At 38.8% G+C, this 21,034-nt stretch overlaps 4 protein-coding genes across 4 annotated transcripts; 3 read left to right on the top strand and 1 right to left on the bottom strand.

Moving 5' to 3' along the window:
* The first annotated feature begins 561 nt into the window (after positions 1–561).
* Positions 562–4,268, top strand: srsf3a (serine and arginine rich splicing factor 3a). The gene is made up of 7 exons (XM_072452412.1): positions 562–665; positions 1,403–1,453; positions 1,595–1,805; positions 2,151–2,285; positions 3,442–3,480; positions 3,553–3,639; positions 3,770–4,268. The coding sequence occupies exons 2-7, from the start codon at positions 1,447–1,449 to the stop codon at positions 3,795–3,797; spliced, it is 507 nt and encodes a 168-aa protein (XP_072308513.1). The 5' UTR covers positions 562–665; positions 1,403–1,446; the 3' UTR covers positions 3,798–4,268.
* Positions 4,269–5,643: 1,375 nt separating this feature from the next.
* On the top strand, positions 5,644–13,382 carry rab44 (RAB44, member RAS oncogene family). The gene is made up of 9 exons (XM_072452410.1): positions 5,644–10,245; positions 10,791–10,864; positions 11,011–11,090; positions 11,433–11,555; positions 11,636–11,717; positions 12,311–12,425; positions 12,507–12,605; positions 12,699–12,775; positions 12,892–13,382. The coding sequence occupies exons 1-9, from the start codon at positions 5,719–5,721 to the stop codon at positions 12,974–12,976; spliced, it is 5,262 nt and encodes a 1,753-aa protein (XP_072308511.1). The 5' UTR covers positions 5,644–5,718; the 3' UTR covers positions 12,977–13,382.
* Positions 13,383–13,620: 238 nt separating this feature from the next.
* On the bottom strand, positions 13,621–16,711 carry trub2 (TruB pseudouridine (psi) synthase family member 2). The gene is made up of 8 exons (XM_072452411.1): positions 16,498–16,711; positions 16,287–16,424; positions 15,505–15,579; positions 15,369–15,430; positions 15,215–15,296; positions 15,069–15,141; positions 14,850–14,986; positions 13,621–13,962 (listed from the first exon to the last, which is right to left on the bottom strand). Exons 1-8 carry the CDS (start codon positions 16,604–16,606, stop codon positions 13,652–13,654), a joined length of 987 nt encoding a protein of 328 aa, XP_072308512.1. The 5' UTR covers positions 16,607–16,711; the 3' UTR covers positions 13,621–13,651.
* A 1,093-nt stretch (positions 16,712–17,804) lies between these two features.
* Positions 17,805–19,587, top strand: hdhd3 (haloacid dehalogenase-like hydrolase domain containing 3). Its single transcript, XM_072452904.1, has 3 exons — positions 17,805–17,847; positions 18,560–18,897; positions 18,959–19,587. The coding sequence occupies exons 2-3, from the start codon at positions 18,565–18,567 to the stop codon at positions 19,355–19,357; spliced, it is 732 nt and encodes a 243-aa protein (XP_072309005.1). The 5' UTR covers positions 17,805–17,847; positions 18,560–18,564; the 3' UTR covers positions 19,358–19,587.
* Positions 19,588–21,034: the final 1,447 nt, after the last annotated feature.

Below are 21,034 nucleotides of genomic sequence, written 5' to 3'. Positions count from 1 at the left end.
AGTAACTTCTAAGCATTCTACGATTGACTTATAGCAGTTTTTAACTGTGTGTGTGTGTGTGTGTGTGTGTGTGTGTGTGTGTGCGTGTGTGTGTGTGTGTGTGTGTGTGTGTGTGCGTGTGTGTGTGTGTGTGCGTGTGTGTGTGTGTGTGCGTGTGTGTGTGTGTGTGTGTGTGTGTGTGTGCGTGTGTGCGTGCGGGTGTGTGTGTGTGTGTGCAAAAAAAAGAAGAAAAAAAAAAACATGTCAGTAGAGAAAATATTCTGCAACATTTAAACCAGTGCAGTGTTTTTAAGGTGAATGTTCATTATTCAATATTCCCTGACAAATACAAAATACAAATAGAGTTCCATGCATTGTTAGAATTAGAAATGCAAACCCTTTAATCAATACAAGTTTTACAATATTTCACAGATATTAGATTTTGCTGCTGTTACAATTCCAAGATGCCTGCCACAATTGCCAAAGCAACTTTATAATATTATCTGACTGTTGGCGGCGTTAATGTGCTAGTCCTCCTCCCGTACAGTAGGTGGCGCAATAACTGAGAAATGCCTCAAACAGTTCTCAGCCCCCTCACCGTGACGCAAAGTGTGCTAGCTCCCTATGCTAACACCTGAGGGACATCTACGCGCGCTCTGCTGTAAAATCTGCTGTCTACAAAGAAGGTATGCGTTTTAAGACTGAATAAAATGTTTAAAACGTATTGTGCGCCGTGCTTGTATGCGCTCATGGCATTCTTGGTAAATAAGACCTCAGGAAAATTATTTAGAACACGTCTTTAGCTGGCCTCGCTCGAAGCACGGTGTTGTAGCTGATTGTATTTTTCCTCGTTTCCAAATATCTTAACTCAACACAAAGTTACTTAAATTAAAATGTTACGTTTACATCGAACTCGTAGACACTTTTACATGTATATTTTAACATTTTATATAGAATAGAAATCCGTGTTCAGTTAAATGAGAAATGTGTTTATTGTTGATTATTTGGGGGTCGCGTAATGATTTCAGAGGGTCCTCAAATGATATGGGGGGTAAGAAAAAGTGTATGCAATGGCTTTATAACTCAGACTTAACACTAATGCTCTTCCTCTTTGTTGGCCTACCAAATTAATTACCCTGGCTTAATGTCCCGAAAATGTAAATAAAACACAAACGTATTGATATTTTTGATCATTTTGTCGTCTATTTTTTGTGTTTGGGGGTCGTGACTGAAAAAGGTTGAGAACTACTGCATTAGTCAATGAGTTACAACGTTAATTCTGTGTTTTTTTTTTTATTTGACCTTAAACTAACAATTTGAGATTTGGTGACTGTTCATGTTAACCCTGTTCATCTTGTTAACCCTGTTCATCATGTTAACCCTGTTCATCATGTTAACCCTGTTCTGTTTTGCATTGATTTAGGAAACGACTGTTTGCTTCTTAACAAGAATTATTTGAACCTCAAAATGGCAGGTAAGATGAATTTTATTTGTATGATTTTTTTACTGACAAGTTGGTGATTTTATTTTTTGGATTCCAGCTTCCCCTGTTAATATGTAATGAATCATGGTAAAGGCTGTAATGACAAAATATTGTTTGTTTTTTTGTCTGTAGATCCTGCTCTCCACAGAGACTGCCCCCTTGATTGCAAAGTATATGTTGGAAATTTGGGAAACAATGGAAACAAAACCGAACTTGAGAGGTTGTTTGGATACTATGGTCCTCTGAGAAGTGTGTGGGTCGCCAGGAACCCACCCGGCTTTGCTTTTGTAGAGTTTGAAGATCCCAGAGATGCAACTGATGCTGTGAGGGAACTGGATGGGAGGTAATTTGTCTAAAATAGCATTTTACGCATATGTTTAAGGTTTTCTTTAGAGATGAGGGTTGTGTTATCACACCTAACTAACAACATTCAATCTTTGCGTAACTCTTAACAAATTGACTTTTTAAAATGGTAAAATACTGAAGTTGACGTTCACTCAATAGTACTACAGTGAGAAAGACGTACTTGCCAGTAAAAGCCCAGCCTTTCTTTACTTTTAATACTGTTTTGGCAATAGTTTTTCATGCTTCCAACATGGTGGATTTTGACTGTTTGTTTTTTGACATTCATTAATTCCTGAGCTGTATTTTGCCTTTATTGGCCATTAACATGATATTACACATGCAGGACCATGTGTGGCTGCCGTGTGCGTGTAGAGTTGTCCACTGGAGAGAAACGTTCAAGGAGTCGTGCCCCACCTCCATCCTGGGGTAGACGGCCTCGGGATGACGTAAGGAGGCGGAGTCCTCCAGTCAGGCGCCGGTATGTATTTCTGTATATCGCCTTCTTAAAGTCACTGTGATTTATAATGATCTATAAATCTCTTTAAACTTATACCCTACTGACAGTGAGTGACGTGACAGGGGTGACGTGATGTATTGGTAACTTGTCACTCGATTTGTTTTTAAATCTATTATCAAATCCTGGGGGGAAAAAATATTTCAATATTTTTGTAGATGCTTCCTGTAGTTGTACATATTGCTACAGAGTTCAGTTGGCATTATATTAATAAAGTGAACCCCGTTGCAGAGTCACCACGCTTCTCACCATCTGAGTCAATCAACTAGCCCTCTTTCAGCATCATTGACGCTGCGCAGCGAGCCCTCTCAGCTTGGCTGGTGTTGTCACATGTCCAAGGCGCCAGCCGTCAGGTTCCTCCAACTAATGGTTCCTGAGCATGCAGCTCCTCCCCAGCATCCTCCTCTTCTCAACTTTTATTCAGTCGCCAGTGGTCCACTTGACACTGTCAGCCAATCAGCGTCTTTACTTATCTAATCTCCAAACAGCTTCAGTATCAACGGGAACAGCCCTTGGCTTACATCCCTCCCCAAAAACAACACTCAACAAACCACCAAGCAACTTCATTTCAGCATTTGCATCATGTGGCAAATCCTCTCCCTCTCCATCAGTCTGGCTTCTTTCCGTCATTTCTTTCTTGTCCAAACCCCCCAAATAGTAAGTTACTTTTATCCTGCTTTTTGTAGTTTGTCCTTGACATAGCATCCAATGCTGCCTTGTAACTGTATCTCAGCAGTTATTGGCCAGTATTCCAACAAAATTATTATGGTGCTGCAGAAATCTAAAATTACAACCAAAACTGTTTTACAGTTAAAGTTCAATACACATTAGTCATCAGTAATCAAAGAGAAACAAAATGCACAAGAGGCAATAGTCATAATGTATTTTTTTGCAGCTCTAAACCTGACCTTTTTTAATATTATGATTATAGTCCTGAATGTGGCTGTAAAGTTGGTGTTCTGATCCCCATTAAAATGTTGGGGCTCATACAAACTGATAATACTTTATGACCCACCTGTAGCCACAGTTCTACATCTAACCAAATCCCTTTGCCGGCAGATTACAGTTGCTTATAATATTGTAACTTTTTTTTCCCCACCATTTTTCCATCACATCTTAGATCACCGAGAAAGAGGAGCGGCAGTCGCAGCCGTAGTCGGTAAGTTCGATTTAAGTTCGTACACGTCCTCCTTGTCCCTTTAATGTTACAATATGGTTTGTTTTCTACCAGTTCTGGGTCAAGGGAAAAGCGCAGATATCGTTCTCTCTCCAGGGAAAAGCCCCGCAAGCGCTCAAGGTCTCTCTCTAGGTCCAGGAGGTATTGAATGTTTTTACTGTTACTATTGCAAATGACCTTGGTCTTTTTAAGATGTGGGTGAATTTGTATTATCTGCCTGTTCCACATGTAGAGTCAAGTTTTAACTGTTTCATTTGTGTTTCATTTACAGTCGTTCCAGGTCTTTTGAGAGGAAATGAAGACATGACCTATCTGCCGGATTGTGCTATGTTGGTATTTTAATTTTCTTCCCAAATATTTCTTGTTTTAAAATGAAAACACAAAGTCAAATATAACATGATCTTGACTTAAGCTAACAAACAAAACTTAATTGGATATGCAGAAATTGGATGTCAGACACTGCATGTTGTGATCCAGATACAATGTTACATTTTTAAATGTTCAATAAAGCTTTTGTATTGTTTTTTTTTTTTGTTTTTTTTTTTTTGAACTTTTCTTTTAATTTTTTATGTTCACTCCTGTTACAGGTTTTTAGTTTGGATGGAAATGTCTAGATTAAACATTCTGTATATTACTGGTCTGTTTACAGGTTTCTCAGAAAAAGAAAAAAAAATACTTTTATCAACTTTATGTACGTTTTCAAAATGATAAGTGATTGAAGAATCAATGCCCATGTTGCCACTTTGTCAATAAATGGCTTTCAAATGTGATTTGTGCTTCTTTGCTGAAAGCTTAACTGCCACTCGTTCACACAAATGAGTATTTAGTCTGTGAAAATGCATTGCTCTAATTCAGTCTATTTTGCGATCCTTGGAGGTGCTTCACAATTTAGGTGTATGTGTAAATTTATACACGACACATGATAAGCACGTTTTTGTTGCTACAGCTGCCCTGAGACAGCCTGGCAGTGGACAACCAATATATATTGATCTAATTCACTGGCTCTCATTTCCCACCAAGTAATACTTGGTTAAACAATCACCAGGGCTAATCCAATCCTGAAGGATGGGATTAAAATACAAACTGTTAAATGCATTACTAAAAGATGCCTGATGTCTTGATTTAAAAGTCGTGAGTGAGAAACACCGATCTAGTTAATGTTTATCTAATAAAGGTGTGAGGTTTTATAAAATTAACATTCTAGTAGTACATGATCCAACAATAAAGTTTCAACGACTTGCAGTGTCAGTCAAAATTAAGAATGTTTTTATGCTGGTATATCTGAAATATATTTTTTTAAATCACTTTAATTTGAGTATGTATTACTTTGAACTGCGTGTGTGAATTTGAGGAAGTGCGGCCCCTGTTCCACTTGCTGCTGCGTAACTCAAACCGGAAGCTGCGTGTGTTGCAGAACTTCACTTCAGTCTCACGTGTCAGTTTAAAGTGACATTACGAACCAGCGGCAGCAGCAACAGCAGCCGCCGCCTGAGCACAGAGGTAAGCGAACATTGTGTTCTCTGTAAATGCCACTGAAAATGTTCGCTGTAGGAGCAAGTGGGTTGGCCTGCTGTGCAAAAGTACCACTTAAAGTGTTTTTTGGGGGCAACGTATTGTACTTGCACACTTTAAAAACTGCCGTCCTGCCATGTAAATGAGTTTAACAAGTTCATAAAGTCTGGTTCACGCATTAACCTGCAACATTACAGTACTAAAGAGTTTTATGGTCCAGAAGCTGATGAGAAAAGTACATAACATTGGACCCTTAAGCAACTATTCTGCATTAGCTATAGTATAAGTAAAGAAAGGAAGTGGAATTTATATTTAGGCATAGGCCTATAGATGCTACCATAACATAACTTGTACCATAATGTAGACTATGATAATTAATAGTCTACATTATTTGTTTCTATAAAAATATTCAGAAATTACAAAGACAAAAAGAGAAAGTATATATTTTTACTTTTTATTTAAAGTTAATGTAGTTTGCGAGTGAGAATCAATTTACTAACCTTAGACTACTATAAAACAAAACATTGATACATGCATTCAACGTATTGATCTTGTTCTGTTCTACAGAAACAATGCTCTTTCTTTTTTTGAAATTGTCAAGACATAAAATAGTTAACCACCTCAAGCTGCTGTTACATAACTGAATGTAAACTTACTGACAATGCATGGCTAAATGTATTTTGCTCTAGGGGGAAGACTGGAGAAGTTATGTCTGCCTCAAAGAAAAAGCGTGTGGGCTCTCAACGCCGTTCTCTAAATCCAAATTCACAAGAATCTCTAGAAACCAGTGACACTGCAAAAAGTCCACCAGTTCCTCAAGGTAGACAAAGAGCAGATGCAATGGTGGATTTAACTCTTAATAGTGCACAACCTGAAATACCTGTGAGGACGAAGTTGAGCTCGAAACGGGGAAATAAAGAGAGACTGCATTTTAAGGATGTTACTACCGAGTCAAGCCACAAACCATTAGAGGACGTGGAGGACACTACATATTCTCAAACTCCAGACACTTTAGGTATTCAAAATGAAAGCCTTGATGAGTCACTTGAAAGAGATTCTTCTCCAGGGAGTGGTTCGGCTGATTTTGATTTGTCCTTGAATGAGCCTTCAAATGTCAGTACATCAACAATAACTGAAGCCACCTCATCTATGCCTCAAACAAGTGATATCCTGGACACTGACATGGAAACCAGATCAGATATGCTTTTGACTGATGACCCAAATAAAAAATACATACCTACAATTGTCAGTACTCAAGAGGGTGTGTCAGTAGAAAAGAACCTGGCAAAGCAAATGTCAGACATACCTGAAGACACTCTCCCTGCAGGTGTGACTGGGCAAAGCACATGCCCTGACCTATTAACAGAGCAAGAAGATGTCAACATCGCGGGTTCACATGACAGCAACAATAAAGTGAATGCAGGAAGAGACGAGGCAGGGCACATTGAAAAAACAGTTTATCAACAGAGTGATGAGAGTTCACTGCCAACGCCAAAACTAAGAAAACTTGGCTCTAGTCGTAGGAAAAAGGACATAAATATCACAGGATTACAACATCAAGGTCATGAGATGGTTAAGGAAAGTAATGCAATTGATGTATTAGAAAAAACTGATCCTACAATTGTACAAAATACTCCACCAGACGACACCTACAGCAAACTGGAACTGAATCAGATTGATAACAATGACTTATTTGTTGCTCGAAATCTACTAGAGAAAAATATTGAGGAACCACAAGTTGGACAGTTGTTAGCTGATTTTAAAGACCAGGAAGGTGAAGAGACAAAACCCAATGATTGTGAAGAGGGTATTGGCTCGCAAGAACTTTCCGAACTGTCATCTACAGCAAAAATACTAAAGAGTTGCGACAGCGCTGCACCGGAAGTTTTGGAGGAAATGGGTGAGCCAGCTGAAAACATCACAATTGAAGACTTTCTTGCAACAGAAGAAGAGAAAGAAAGAGTTGAAAACAAGTTTAAAGACGAGACCTCAGTTAGCAGCTGTGTGTCGAGTGGAATACCGTCTAGTACAGAATATATAATGACAAAAGATGACATGGTTTCTGATTTTGGTGAACCCGTGTTTGGAGCACAAATCGGAACGCAGTCATCAACAGAAGAGCTCCTCAGTTTGAATCGTGATTTGCTAAATGTTTCCGCTATTCCTAAACCAGAGGATACAAATGAGCCGTATGCAGCACAGATGGAAGATGAGAGTCAAGTAACCTCATCTGTGAGCGTCACTGATGGAGACAAAGATCACAGCGCTGTGGACCCAAAAAACATGGACTTCTTTTCAGCATGTAAAAATGTAGATCCAGTAGAGCAACAGGATTCACTTATTACTTTTGCAGATGAAGTAGGCGCTGTACATGGTAAAAAGGGTGAAAAACAAGAGGAAGATGTAAAACTCGGTGATGAATCTCAAATCCTAAATAAAGATGACACAATTGCGCCTCCAGATACCAGCCTGGAGGATGTTCGTGACGAGTCGGATAAACATATCACACCAGAGGAATTTTTGAACAGAGAAACCATAGCAGCAGTGGTTCAAGAGGCAACTTTGAAAAGTGACACTTATCCAAAAGAAAATGTCAACGCTGACCTTTTTGACACAAATGACGGAAACAAAGAAATAGGCGAGACGATTGAAAGCAGTGGTTCTGAACTGAACTCAAAAGATGAAGCCGTTACTGAACCTATTGGTGAACAACCTGGAGTACACGCAACTGCAACAGAGCTGCACAACAAAGAATATAATGTACCAAATGTTACCACGCGACCAGAGATTGATGTTTCACAGGCGGACGACGTGTATCAAATGGTTTCCTCATCCGTGAATGTGGCACATGAGGGTGTTGATGACAATTCCGCAGGTCTTAGAGTGCAAGTGGAAAGTACAGACCGACTGATTTCTAGTGCAAAAAACAGTGAAGAGAATGAAAGAGATGAGTCAGGAAGTGCTAACAATGTTGTGCTTATAGAGAAACAGCCAGAACAGAAGATAGGTTTTACATTAAGCACTGATCCTGAAGAGATGATCAAACCTGCTGATGAACAGATAACTGATCTGCAAAGTGACAATTCTTCCGAACCTCAAGAGCCCCAAATCCAACAGACAGACAACACAAATGCCTCTCCCGATTCTCCCCGCCCAGAAGTTACTCCCGATGTACAAAACGTGACCACTGCACACTCACAGTTCATAGAGGGAAATAGAAGGAAACTGGGCTCTAGTCGGAGGATCAAGGGGAGGAGGCAAGCTAATGATGAGGCAGAGCCAGAGGAGAAATCTGAGGAAAGTGTAACACCTGTTATAGTCATTCAAGAAACTCAAATTGAACCTGTACATCACGATCAAGGCCAAATAAGTGCCACGGACAATGAAGAGCGTGAAGACAAAGTGGACAAAGACTTATCACAACTAGTGTATGTTGAACCCCGGGACAGAGTTGAAGAAACTCATAATGAAGCTATCTTGTCTTCTGAAGATCTTCTGCAAGGGAATAAAAAAATAAAAGACGAGGTTCCACAAGAACAACCCAGCCCAGCCTCAAAAGATGGACAGAGTGAGGATAATAAGCCAAAAGAATATGTTGAGGAGGAAAAGCTTACAGTGCCAAATGGGGAAATAGTTCAGATACAAGAAAAGGAAGATATTTCTGACCAATATTCTGTCCTAACTGCACACGCTGATAACATGAATGTGCCCCTGGCAGAACCAGAGCAAAGACCAGATAATATTAAATCAAAGCAAGAGGAGATGGATATGACACCAAAGGAAAAGATCGAAATAACACAAGTTGAACCTGTGATTGAGAAACACAGCCCAGAACTGACCATAGACAATGATATAGTTGTTGAACATGGTGTGACTAATGAATATTTAAAACCAACCCAAGTGACAGCATTGTTTGAGGACGAGCAAACTGTAGAGGATAACACATCTAAAAATGGAAACATCGTAACCAATATTAATGACAATGTAATGGAGAGCGTGGTTTCAGAACCGTCTAAAGTAGATTCCTTATTCAGACAGGAGTCACTCACCGCACTACAAAATACTGAACAAAGTGAGGGAATTCATGCATTAAACGAGCCAATAAATGTTCATCAGTTAACTTATATATCAGACAACGAGGCACATGAAGAAATGGATAACTCTTTTTTGCAACAAGCAGAGCAGCCAGTTCAAGGGGAAACTATTGGAGCGCCGTCTACAGCTGCACCATTAGTTGATGTGACGGAGGTTAATGCACCTAATGCTGACCATGACCATGTTCCGAGAAGAAAACTGGGTTCAAGTCGACGAACGAAAGCAAGAAAACCAGAACCCAATGAAAGCGAAGTTACTGGTAAGGTCACAGAGTTCGTGCAGTCAACGCCAACAGAAGATCTACCACAACAAGAGCGAAATAATCCTAACTTTGCATCGGAAGTTGCAGACAAACTAAAAAGTGAAAACGACACAAAACATCAAGATGCCAAAGAGAAGACTGTCAACTCTGAATTCCAAGAAAAGTCACTCACAGAAGAAACCCAAAAAGAAGCCACAGCAGGGCAGGCGGACAGTTTTCCAGTAAAAGATCTAAAAGAGAACGTAGTTGCAGATATTTTCGCGAAACAAGAGCAAGTTGGAATTGCCGCTGTTAGTAGTGTTGAACAGCCAAATGCAGAGAAAGATGAAAAGGAAGAGGTTTTGCAAACAGAAGAAGCTGCACTAATAGAGGGCATGACGACAGGGGCAAATCTTCAACCTGATACCAGTGAGGCGATTCCACCATCAAGTCCAGGCAGAAGGAGGAAAATGGGCTCCACTCGCAAGAATTTAACACCTAAAAAAGAAAGTCCACCAGAGGAATCTGTCACTCTGATGAATGTGGGAAAAGAGGTAGCTTCGAGTATCTCTAATGAAAATAAGGAAAGTGAAACACATGATGGCCTCCTTGCACATGCGGCATCTGTGCATCAACAACCACCAGATGAGGAAACCCCTAATAGCCAACAAGACGATCAGGAAAAGTTAAGATCCGTCCCAGTGTCAGAGGTGTCGTCACATCCTCGTCCTGATGTGATGACTGAGGAAGCAGCTATAGCGAGGAGGAGAAAAATGGGGTCACATAGAAAGCCCCACACAGACCAAAGCATCAAACAGGGACAGGACAGTGATGAGAACCTACTTCATCCAATGGAAGAGCGAAGAGCAGAGTCTCCAAAATTGGGCCAAAAATCACAGGTAAGATTTTATTTATATATTTTTTAACTATACCAATGTTAAAGGTGCGCTATGCTACTTTTCTGGTATAGAGTTCCCCACTTATCTTAGTGGTTTGCTTGGAATGTTCCACAGTATGCCACCGGGCCTGTTGGAAGTTCATGTTTTCAAGTTTTATTTTAGCAATACAAACACCTTGTAATTAAATAAAGTCAAGATAGACATGTTTAAGCTCATAGTTTGGAACATTATTGGCAAACTTTGTGGAGACAATCCGGTGGCGGACCCTTCCACCAGAAATGTTACAGACTGCGGCATTAATTTAAATGTTTCTTACATTTTAGCCATAGTTTTGCATTAATCTCTATTAGAACGTAATATTGTGTCATCTGCAAATTGCAAGCCACCATTTTGTTTCAAGAACTGGTGATGCAACACAAAGAGGAAGATGTGGTTGACATTGCATGTTCTGGCCTACATATTTGCAAACCATTTGTTGATATTATAATCAAACATTACAGGTCTAACTCACCTCGATGTTCCCACCTTTGTTATTGTCTTCACAGGTTAATGAAAGGGACAACAAAGCTTTAACTACAGCCTCTGCTTTCAATATCAAAGGGGACTCCAGGCCTGTGGGGTGAGTCTTAACAAAGTCATCTGTACCACCTGAAAATGTATTTTACATTCACTGTGTTGCTTGTTTGTGTATTTAGAATAAATGAGCCACAAAGCCTTGATCATGTGTTTCATCACAACTGCATATAAATATATTTTTTGTTATAGTCAGAAAATGCCACAACAAATGCCTCAACCTTCTACAACTGTGCGGCGGGCTCAGCAGAGTAATATCAGGCTTGCTGCAGGTAAATGAGATCTCTATCATATTTTTGAGTGTGTTAAAGCTGCTTTTATGCGTTGTTAATAATGTCCTGATAAATCACATCTGACACATCCACAAGTACTGAGTATTCAGTGGTTTATTTTTGTCTATTTGTTAAACTTTTCTAATGTATGAATACTCCAAGAATTGCCCGTTTACAATCTGTCGAATGTTTATCCTCTCTTCTAAACCACCCATGAGTCACATGCTTCATCATAACTGACACCCCCACTGAAATCTGAACATTTAAAAAGTGAAACATTTTACTAGTTAGGCTTAAGCCGCACTTCTAATTTAAATTGTGCTTAATCTATATCTTCTTCAGGTTATGATCCGAGTTCCAGTAAGTATGAGGTCGTCATGATTGGAGACAGCAGTGTGGGCAAGACCTCCTTTATGCAGTGGGCTCAGAGTGGAAGGTTTTCTCTGGACATCCCCGCCTCCATAGGTAAGAAATATTTGTTTATCCAAATACTTACATATTTAGCTCTATTTTACTTATGCCAATTACTTTGCTAATGCATCTAGGAATGGATTCAAACAAGTGGACTGGGGTTGTGGATGGGCGAACTGTTGTGCTGCATTTATGGGATACAGCTGGTCAGGAAAGGTAGGTTCTAGTCATTTGGATAGTAATATAATGATATTTATTATGTTTTTGTAATTGCCCATTAATCAGGTAAATACCGGTAAACTTATGAGTCTTCTTCCCAGTTTGAGACATGACAAGGGTAATAGTGGAGTCCAGTTTTAAGGCTGTGTTTATTGTTCCATGTTTTCAACTGGACAGACAGCTCTCTGTGTTGGTCTGCAGAAAGTATTTGTCAATTGTATTTAGGAACATATGTGTTGTTGATTTACATATGAGTAAATCAACAACAGCCCTGATCACGAGGCCGACAACGTGCTCCGAGGGCCAAGTTGACACCTGCTGCAGAACGGGTTTGACACATTGCTGCAAAGAATTTATGCCATTTGATAGAACACTGCTATTAGATGTATATTCGCACACCTGAATGTATAACAAAAATGAGTACTTTAAAGATGTCGAATAGGGAAGCAATGCAAACCACCCATTGTATTTTTGCCGTGCCCAAACTGCAAACGACTAAAGAGATTTGTGTCAGAATGAGGTATTAAGGCACAAGTACAAATACATGTAATTACAGTGTATTTCGTAAATAGTCTTGTATACATTTGCAGATTTCGCAGCATGACAAAACAGCTCCTCCACCGAGCCCAAGCCTTTCTTTTGATGTATGACATCACCTGTGCGCAGACATTTTCAGCAGTGAGTTACTGGGCAAACTGTATCAAGGTAAGGTGCATAAAACATCTGACACAATCATTTTTTTTATTTGATTTATATTGTTATTCTAATATGCAACTGTTTTTATAGGAAGGAGCTGCAGAGAATGTAGTTGTTTTACTACTTGGGAATAAGAGTGACAGCAAAGAAAGAAAAATTAGAAGAGAGGAGGGAGAAATTATTGCCCAGGTAAAAATTATCCTTTACATTTTTTCTATTGGCTTCCTTACAGTTTATATCTGCAAATCAATAAGAGTCTCACATCACATTTCACATCAACAGGAGAACGGCTTCACCTTCCTTGAGTGCAGTGCTGCTTCAGGTGAAAATGTCAATGAAGCCCTGGAAACAGTTGCCAGGTAACACTTTCCAAACTGGACAAATATCCTTTCGGGGACAACAAAGTGTACCTTAACCGTAATCTTAACTTTCTCCATGTATACCTGCATATTCATTTGTGTTTTCTTGTTAACAGACTGTTGTATCAAAAGAATGCCAGAAGGGAGGAGCCGCCGCTGGAGTTACGTAAACCCGAACCAAGAAACAAGGGATGTTGCTAAATCAATTTAAAGACTAATTAGTGTAAATATAAAAGTAACAAGTAAATGTATGTATGTTTTTAACGTAGAGACGGAATTTTAAAATGTTGTCTATAAAGTAACCGTTATGTTACATCGTACATGAAAAAGGTTTTGTAAATTTTGGTCGGTTGAATGTTGAATGAGATTAAGGGACAGCTTTAATTTGATGTGAAATTGTAGCTTTAATAACCAACAATCTGAAAATGTCGAAGGAATGAGGTAGGGTGGGTGGGTAAATTTCTTTTGCACAGACTAGGCCACTTGTTAAATTTTGTATGCAGTACTGTACATATTCTGCATTTGTGATGACCAATGACATTGATATTCAAATATATTTTGTATATTCTGGAGCACTAGCTGACAATTTGCATTGTGGTTGTCAACACCAACCTAAACTCCATTTTGCCAACAGCTTAATAAAGTATGACTACATGATCAGCCCTCAAGGTTTTTTGTTCTTTGGCCAACTCACGCTCCTCTTTGGCAACTATTACAATAGATTGCGAATAGTGAGGAACAATACTGTTCATACTAATGGGTGGAAGAAAAACCTACGAGTAAGAAAACAAAAATAAAATTTCTGAATAAATATAAGACTAAGCGTAAGCCTTTTATTTTGAGTTATAAAAATAAAAAAAATATTAACATTTGTACCTAATTCAAAGTATCTATTCTATCTGTTGAATTTTGACTGGTGTTTATGTCCCCTTCCTCCAAATGCAATTCTGGGTCTTCGTTTTGTTCTCGAATACTCTTCGTCCTCTTCTTTATGGCGTGGTATTGCTGGATGGCGTTCATAACCTCTTTAGTAGTCCATTGGTTACGAGTGAGTGCGTGGTGCACAGTGAAACTGCCATCTCTGGTCCGACGAATGCTTTTACAAACCGCTGTGCTGCGTAGTTCCAGTCCGATCTCGTGCACCACTTTACGAAGATATTTCTGTGTTTCATTTAGAGCCTGAACCTCTGCAATGAACAGAAATAATGATTCTTTTACAATCTTGATACCGATAATTATTATGAATTATAATATTAATATCAGAAATGGCCTAAAACGTGCCGACAATTCCTGGTCTTGGTTGAGGTTCAAATAATGTGAAAGAACAGCATAATTAAAGGCGGTATGGACGATTTTTCGGCAATTTGAGAACGCAGGCGGAAGTGTGCATGCGCACTCCCCCGTGTGGACTGATACAACACACACGTGCGTTTGTTTAGTAGCGCGATGGATCGCATCGCATCGCTCGTCTCCCATAGATTTCAGTCCACTTCTGAGTCAGCTCGAACTGTCTTTCTCCGTCTTCATTTTGCCCCGTACACTGAGGGAACTATATTATGATAGATCAATGCGCTTAGACACGCGGAAATGTGGGACGAGCCGCACGCGGCTGCAGGTGAGCAGTAGGTGCGTTTTATGATTGCTACATGGCAGGACTAATCGGCAGTCCACGCCACGAGGAAATAAGACTCAGATTTATGCCAAAAAAATCGTCCATTCAACCTTTAACTACAAAATTGCAGAAATATATATTTTTTTGTTGGAAGATTACCCTTTACAAAGCTCTTTTGAAGATTAGTACTATTATACTCCATATTGTAATTTAGCATATCTTCGAAACAACGATTCCAATCTCTTTAATATAAACACCCACCTGTGGCGGATTCATTTAGGTATTTCATTGATTATTTCACATGGCTGGAGATGGTTTCACTAATCAAAACACATTTTTTGTGATGATTTGTCAAAGGCCTGTTCTTAGGTTACTTCCCATTAGACTTGAGCTCTTTCTGCATTCACAAAAGACTCTTGTTCCCAGTCCATTGCTATGGGTGCACCTGTGTGAGTTACTTACCTAAAGTAAAGTTTGGAGGCTCAAAGCGAATGCAGCGCAGGCCTAACAGAATAGGCACTGACTTATCCTCTGGTCCCAGTTGACCTCGAACTGCCATTTCATATGCTTCTTGTGAGCGCATATCTACCCTTGAATACCTGCAAACCAAAACAAAATTACATACATTCTAATGCAGTGCATGCTTTATTTCACTGTAACTACAGCCTCTCTCTTGCATACATCAACAGTGCCTTTTGATTGGCTCCCTGCAGCATTGCTAAGACCTTTTCCAGTTTATCCCGTGTGATGTGATCTGTTAAGACACAATATTTCAGATACTGTGTTTGCGATCAACATAAAACAAATATTGTTAAGAGCCAAGATACCATAAGTGGATCTTTCTATAACTCGGCCTTGGCTTGCAAAGTCATTTGTCGCCGCCCCAAACGCTCCCTCGACTGTATAGTCCTAAAGAAAGAAAAAGAGCAATCAGAGAACAATATTTCTAGTTTTTGAATCAATGATGACTACATTTCTCACCCTTGTGACGCGAGAATTGTAAAGATCATTCAAAGCTTTGTTTGCATGTCCAACACCAAGAACTGTTGTGAACAAAAAAGGTACAAATTATAATAAAATACAGAAGACAAATGTTTCAGTTTTTATAATGTTATACCTAAAACACCAGAGGAAAAAGCATCCAGTCTATGGCCCACTCCAACGCGAATGCGCTGAAAATCAGGTCCAGTAACTGAAACAAAGAGATAAACACATTCTAATTATGGTTGTACAAACAAATACCAACTGATACCAAAACTACTATAGAAACTAGCAAGTATCGATACTGAATAAGAAAAATCCATATCAAAAATATGTTGTGTGTTAGTTTGGTCTTGGTTTGAGCCCGGTTTAATCCTGATGTAGATTTAGTCCTGCTCTAGCCAAGGTTTAGTTACAGGTTTAGTTCCAGTGTTGATGTGGTTAGTGTTGCACCCTTAGAACTGTCTATAATATGATCAGAACTATTCTAAGACCACACTGAAAAAAACATAATATTATTTAGTGTTGGTTTAAAAATGTGTTTATCAAGATCAGTATTGAATGTGAGCTTTTTCCTAGGTATCTAAGTTAAGATTTAATATTGTGACTATTCTAGTTAGTCAATTGAGAATATTTTCCTTTAGACAAACAACAAAAAAGAGAGTAGATATTAAATGCAGGCGTTAACATACAATATCGGGAATTATAAGAGGAGTACGACGACCCATGGGGTACTTGGAACGATTTCAGATTAAAAATAAAGATGACGAATGATAGTATTTGAATAAAAATGGGGTTTTGGACATGAATGCCATTCCAAATTAGAACTTTGAACAGTAATAATTGGCGAAAACTACAAGTTGAGTTAGGGGGTACTCGAAGTGTGAGATAAAGCTTAGGGGCAACTGGACCACTGACCTAGAGGATGTTCGGACAGAATTGGCACACTGGCAGCTGACAGGGTGAGTGCCTTTGGATCGTCTTCTGTGCTGCTTTGGGACAACAGATAGCGCACCTCTCGAGGCACAGGACGGGCTGACGATGAAGCGTTCAAATCTAAAATAAGACACAAAAGGATGAGTGGTGAACAGAGTGCTTCAAAAACACAGGATGTCCTCGTACCACCGACCTTGGAGAAGATTGTTTTCCACCGTGTCCCGGACCAGTTTCCAGTGAACACCTGGGGGTTTATACACGCAGAACAAGCCCTGTAACCTGCGGAAGAGCCGGGCTGCCATGATCGCGTTGTTATAGCATGATGTCAAAAGAGGGGAAATAATTCAACTGTAAAACTACATGGACTCTGCGTCAACAACAGCAAACTGCGTGTGACGGACGCATGCGCATTTGAGGTTGTGTTTGTTCTGCACTATGCATAAACACATCTGTCAACACTGCCATCTACTGGCCTGGCTCTGCTCAATCTGAAGCAGAACAAACACTCACAAACTAGGATCTTGCCTCAGCGATAAGGTGCAACATGAAACAACAATGTATAAAATAAGCCATGCATAAAAATAAGGATTCACTAAATAATATATATATTTTGACTGAATATATACACACACAATTTACAGTTTGATCAGACAGTGCAACATTAGCAGTGCAAATGGATACGTTGTTGACATATTTAGTTATTAAAGTGATATGTGTCAGGTGACAGATTGTCACCTTGGTAACTATAGTATATAAAGAAATGTATGTAATGAATTTGAGGAGACCCCAGGAAGAATAGTAACTGGTTTGCAGGAGCTAATGGGGATCTTAATAAACTAAAACTAAAATAGTAACAGACAATATTTTTCAGCGGCCATGTTTTGACTGTAAACGTATTATTAATATTTTATTTTTATTGTGAATGTTGTGTGTATTGTGTTGTTCGTTTAATGCATTTTAATATATTTTTGGTCTGTAAATCACTTTGAATTGTATTTTTCTCTACAAATACATTTTGATTGATTTTTGTTGGATTCAACTTAAGAACTCAGGCAAACTAACAAGGAGCTGGACTTTTAGTTATTATTGTGTCTTAGATACGTTAATGCTTTTAAATGTATGCTTTATTTTTATGCCCATGAAGGAATAGTTATAATAATTTTCATAATTCAGAGGGGGAAATGTCCTGATATATACAGGTAGAGTCCCCTGCACACAAATATATGTCATTTTAAAGCCTTTAATCAATTTTCAGGACAATTCTGCTGCTCTTACAATTCCAAGATACGCAATTGCTACAGCACAGCGATATTATCCATTCCTCTAGTCCTTACAAAATGCATCTTATGGATCTATGGATATGCATTCAATCATTAAATTGATCTAAATGATTGATTAAAGCATTATATGAAAAAGCAAAGTTCGGCGGAGATGTCCCTACGCTCTTGCCGTAGAGGAGCTGCAATGTTTCGGAAGTAAAATTGCATCGTGATATATATATATATATATTTTACAGGTCAACTTGGGCTTCTGCTTAACTTGGGTGAGTTTGAGGGCATTTTCTAATAAATGCAGGAATCACGACATCTCCTTTGACTGTGGGACATTTAGGCTATTCGTTTACTTGTTTGCATTATAGTCAATGTCAATCGTTTGATGTTTGTTACCAATCGAACCCTTATTTGATCAAACAAACAAACAATTTTGGTAAAGTCTTAAGACTGATATTTGGCTATTCTCGGATTTCAATGATGAAAATCTAATACCGCGTTGAAATAATAATTCACAATTTAGAAGCAGATACCATATCTTGAATGTTGAAGTACAAATGTTGTCCAAGTTTCACTTCTCATTCAAAATATAGGTTTTAAATTGTTTCTTATTTCTCTTCACTCTGAACCCATAAATTGTCTATGCAAAATTAGATTAATTGATCTAGCGCAAATAGGTTGAAGCTAGCCTCCTGTAGTATTTCTCCACTGCATACAAAAATACATTTACACTTGAATTATCGTTAAACGTTTTGATAAGTCACTTTTTTTTTAAAAATCAAACTATCCTGTTCCTGTTACGCTGGCTTCTATTCATGAGTTTTAGCTTCCTGTTAACATATTTTACTTTGAATTGTTAATTGCCATGGCAACACTTAGATTTCCATCTCTCTGGAACCAATGAATAGGTCTTGTTGCAATATTTATGTGATGCACTGTGTGAATGAGTTAATATTGTATTATGCTCCCGGTGTCTTTCCGCAGGAGTGATGCGTGCGGCTGCTCTGAAATGGGTGCTGTGGGACGTCAAGGACACTCTGCTAAAGGTTCGTTTTTCGGTGGGAGAGCAGTACTGCAGAGAGGCAGAGCGAATGGGCCTCAGTCTTAATCCTGTGGCGGTCAACTCTGCATTTCGTCAGGCATACAAAAGTTACTCAAGCAGATATCCAAACTATGGCATCGGTCAAGGTCTGAATGGACACAGCTGGTGGACTGCTGTGGTGAAAGACACTTTTTCTTTATGTGGAGTACAGGATTCAGCCCTTCTCCAGACATTGTCCAACTCTCTCTATCACAACTTCTGCAATGCACAGAACTGGGAGGTAACTCAAATGAAAAATACGGCGTTGTATAATAATTTACAATAACGGTGTTTTGTTGCAGGTATTTAATGACTCCAAAAAGGTTCTGGAGGGTTGTTCTTCTCTTGGGCTGAAACTGGGTGTAGTATCAAACTTTGATAACCGCCTAGAAACCATTTTGAAATCATGTGATCTGTTGTCCCACTTCAGTTTTCTGATCACCTCTGAGCAGGCAGGTGTCGCCAAACCCAGTTTACTCATATTTGAACAAGCTCTGCAGAAGTGTGGCGTCTCTGCTGCTCAAGTGGCTCATGTTGGAGACCACTACATCAATGATTACCTCTCCTCTCGTACTTTAGGCATCCATGGCTTTCTTTTAGACCGGGACAACAAATATGATCGGTCTGAAGTTGTTCCTAAAGGGCACCGCCTCAACTCTTTAGAAGAGCTGCCATCACGACTGCAGCAGCCAATGGACTGAGACAGAAACAGAGACAGTGTTAGCTGTTCAGAAACCCGGTCTACATTTTCAGTGTGACTAAGTTATTTTAAAAAAAAGGGTGCAGACCTGAGCATTTGTGGCCCCAGAGGCATGATGTGGCCCTCGGCATGTTTTAATCTGGCCCCTAGAAAGATTTTAGTTTCTATTTTTAAACTGTCTGTAACATCTGTCTGCTCTTGTATCCTTAATAAAGATGACATGAAATGAATTAAATAATAGATTCAATAGATATATATAAAAAAAAAAAAAAAAAAAAAAAAAAAAATCACACCAATGACCGCGGGCCGGCCCTCCGCTACTTGCCTGGATTCGAATATGGCCCACGAAGGAAAATAATTGCCCACCCTTGATCTAGTGGAAACAGGGACTAACAAAGTAATACAACCAGTCGGTGTCAAGACCACAATTTGTATGTCCACTTGCACATGAGACAGATGATTATGTAAAGTTTTCACATCCTTTGTTTTTGATTAATAAAATATATATTATCAAAATACTAGTTTTTGAATCATTACCTTTTATTTTACCGAATTTAGATTGTCATTAAGAAAACATGCTTAGTAAATTAGAAAATATTTACTTGAAGAAATACATCAAAATAACTTCAGTCTTGAAAGTTATCAGGTAATTTTCTTAAGGATTAGTTTGACCATAGCCAGTTTAAAGTGGTTTGCTTCTTTACAAGTGAACACAGGGCACAGTCGCTTAACCCTAATACCTGCCTAAAGACCGCTCTAAACCATCTGGACCAAAGTGAATCGTTGTCAGACAACAAGAGGAATCAAATCACTCTGTTCACCGCACTGTTCCACTCTTTAAATGATAAACCCTCAGACGTTTGTACATCTGCATTAACCAGAGATAGTTTGCTCTGATAGCCTAGTTTTATTTTTTTACATATATTTTATTATTTGTCAAACGCTTAAGTGTATCTTCACGGAGACATCCACAAGAGCTGCTTAAATCAAAGCTGGTTTAGAAGCTCAGCCAGACGGCTCTAAAGGGCTGTGCAGAAAGCCAATTGTAGACATAATGAGATTGTGAAACAAAATGCTGCTCCTCACATGAAGAGTGAAAGGACTAAATGTACGTCAAACTCCAGGTTATACAATAAAAATTTCTATGCAGCGGATGTGGTTCATTTGAGCGGGGTGATGCTTCTTGTGACATCAAACAGCATTCAAAGCTCAAAGGAGAGACGAACAAGAAGAATGAACACACAGAAAGCACTGAAACATCTCCTTCAGCCATAAAAGCACTCAGGAGACTGTGTGTCTTTGTCACAATATGCCCAAGGACCAGAGTTTGGCCATTCCCCATAATGAAATATTCAACATCGGGGCAAAATAGAGAAGTATTGGGAAAGAGGGAGGTACACATAGACATGCAGTTCAATATTTAATTCAACATTGTAAAATAAATGTGAATATAGACACAAAATAAATCGGAAAAGTAAACAAAACATCTCCAGAGAGACAAACACAAATACAAAGTCATGTAAATGAAGAAAAATGTGAGCGCATAAATACCTCACATTGGAAATCACAATAAGTTTAAATATAATCTGTCAGTCATTTTCATATTCCTTATTATCAAATATTTAAATGCAGTTTAAATATAATTATTGTTAAAAAGTAGGCAATGCTATAGTATTTT

The sequence above is a fragment of the Eucyclogobius newberryi genome, unplaced genomic scaffold (genome assembly GCF_026437365.1).
Source record: "Eucyclogobius newberryi isolate DKJ021-1_F unplaced genomic scaffold, fEucNew1.0.hap1 SCAF_19, whole genome shotgun sequence".
Lineage (NCBI taxonomy): Eukaryota > Metazoa > Chordata > Actinopteri > Gobiiformes > Gobiidae > Eucyclogobius > Eucyclogobius newberryi.
This window is presented reverse-complemented; position numbering and strand designations above follow the sequence as displayed.

Coding starts and splice junctions, on each gene's coding strand:
- hdhd3 (XM_072452904.1), top strand. CDS start 18,565: ATGCGTGCGGCTGCTCTGAAATGGGTGCTGTGGGACGTCAAGGACACT. Junction 18,898..18,958: donor GCAATGCACAGAACTGGGAG/GTAACTCAAATG, acceptor GTTTTGTTGCAG/GTATTTAATGACTCCAAAAA.
- srsf3a (XM_072452412.1), top strand. Junction 3,481..3,552: donor GGCAGTCGCAGCCGTAGTCG/GTAAGTTCGATT, acceptor GTTTTCTACCAG/TTCTGGGTCAAGGGAAAAGC. Junction 3,640..3,769: donor TCTCTCTCTAGGTCCAGGAG/GTATTGAATGTT, acceptor TTTCATTTACAG/TCGTTCCAGGTCTTTTGAGA.
- rab44 (XM_072452410.1), top strand. CDS start 5,719: ATGTCTGCCTCAAAGAAAAAGCGTGTGGGCTCTCAACGCCGTTCTCTA. Junction 11,091..11,432: donor TAATATCAGGCTTGCTGCAG/GTAAATGAGATC, acceptor TATCTTCTTCAG/GTTATGATCCGAGTTCCAGT. Junction 11,556..11,635: donor GGACATCCCCGCCTCCATAG/GTAAGAAATATT, acceptor TAATGCATCTAG/GAATGGATTCAAACAAGTGG.
- trub2 (XM_072452411.1), bottom strand. CDS start 16,606: ATGGCAGCCCGGCTCTTCCGCAGGTTACAGGGCTTGTTCTGCGTGTAT. Junction 16,425..16,497: donor GGAAAACAATCTTCTCCAAG/GTCGGTGGTACG, acceptor GTCTTATTTTAG/ATTTGAACGCTTCATCGTCA. Junction 13,963..14,849: donor GCCTCCAAACTTTACTTTAG/GTAAGTAACTCA, acceptor TGTTCATTGCAG/AGGTTCAGGCTCTAAATGAA.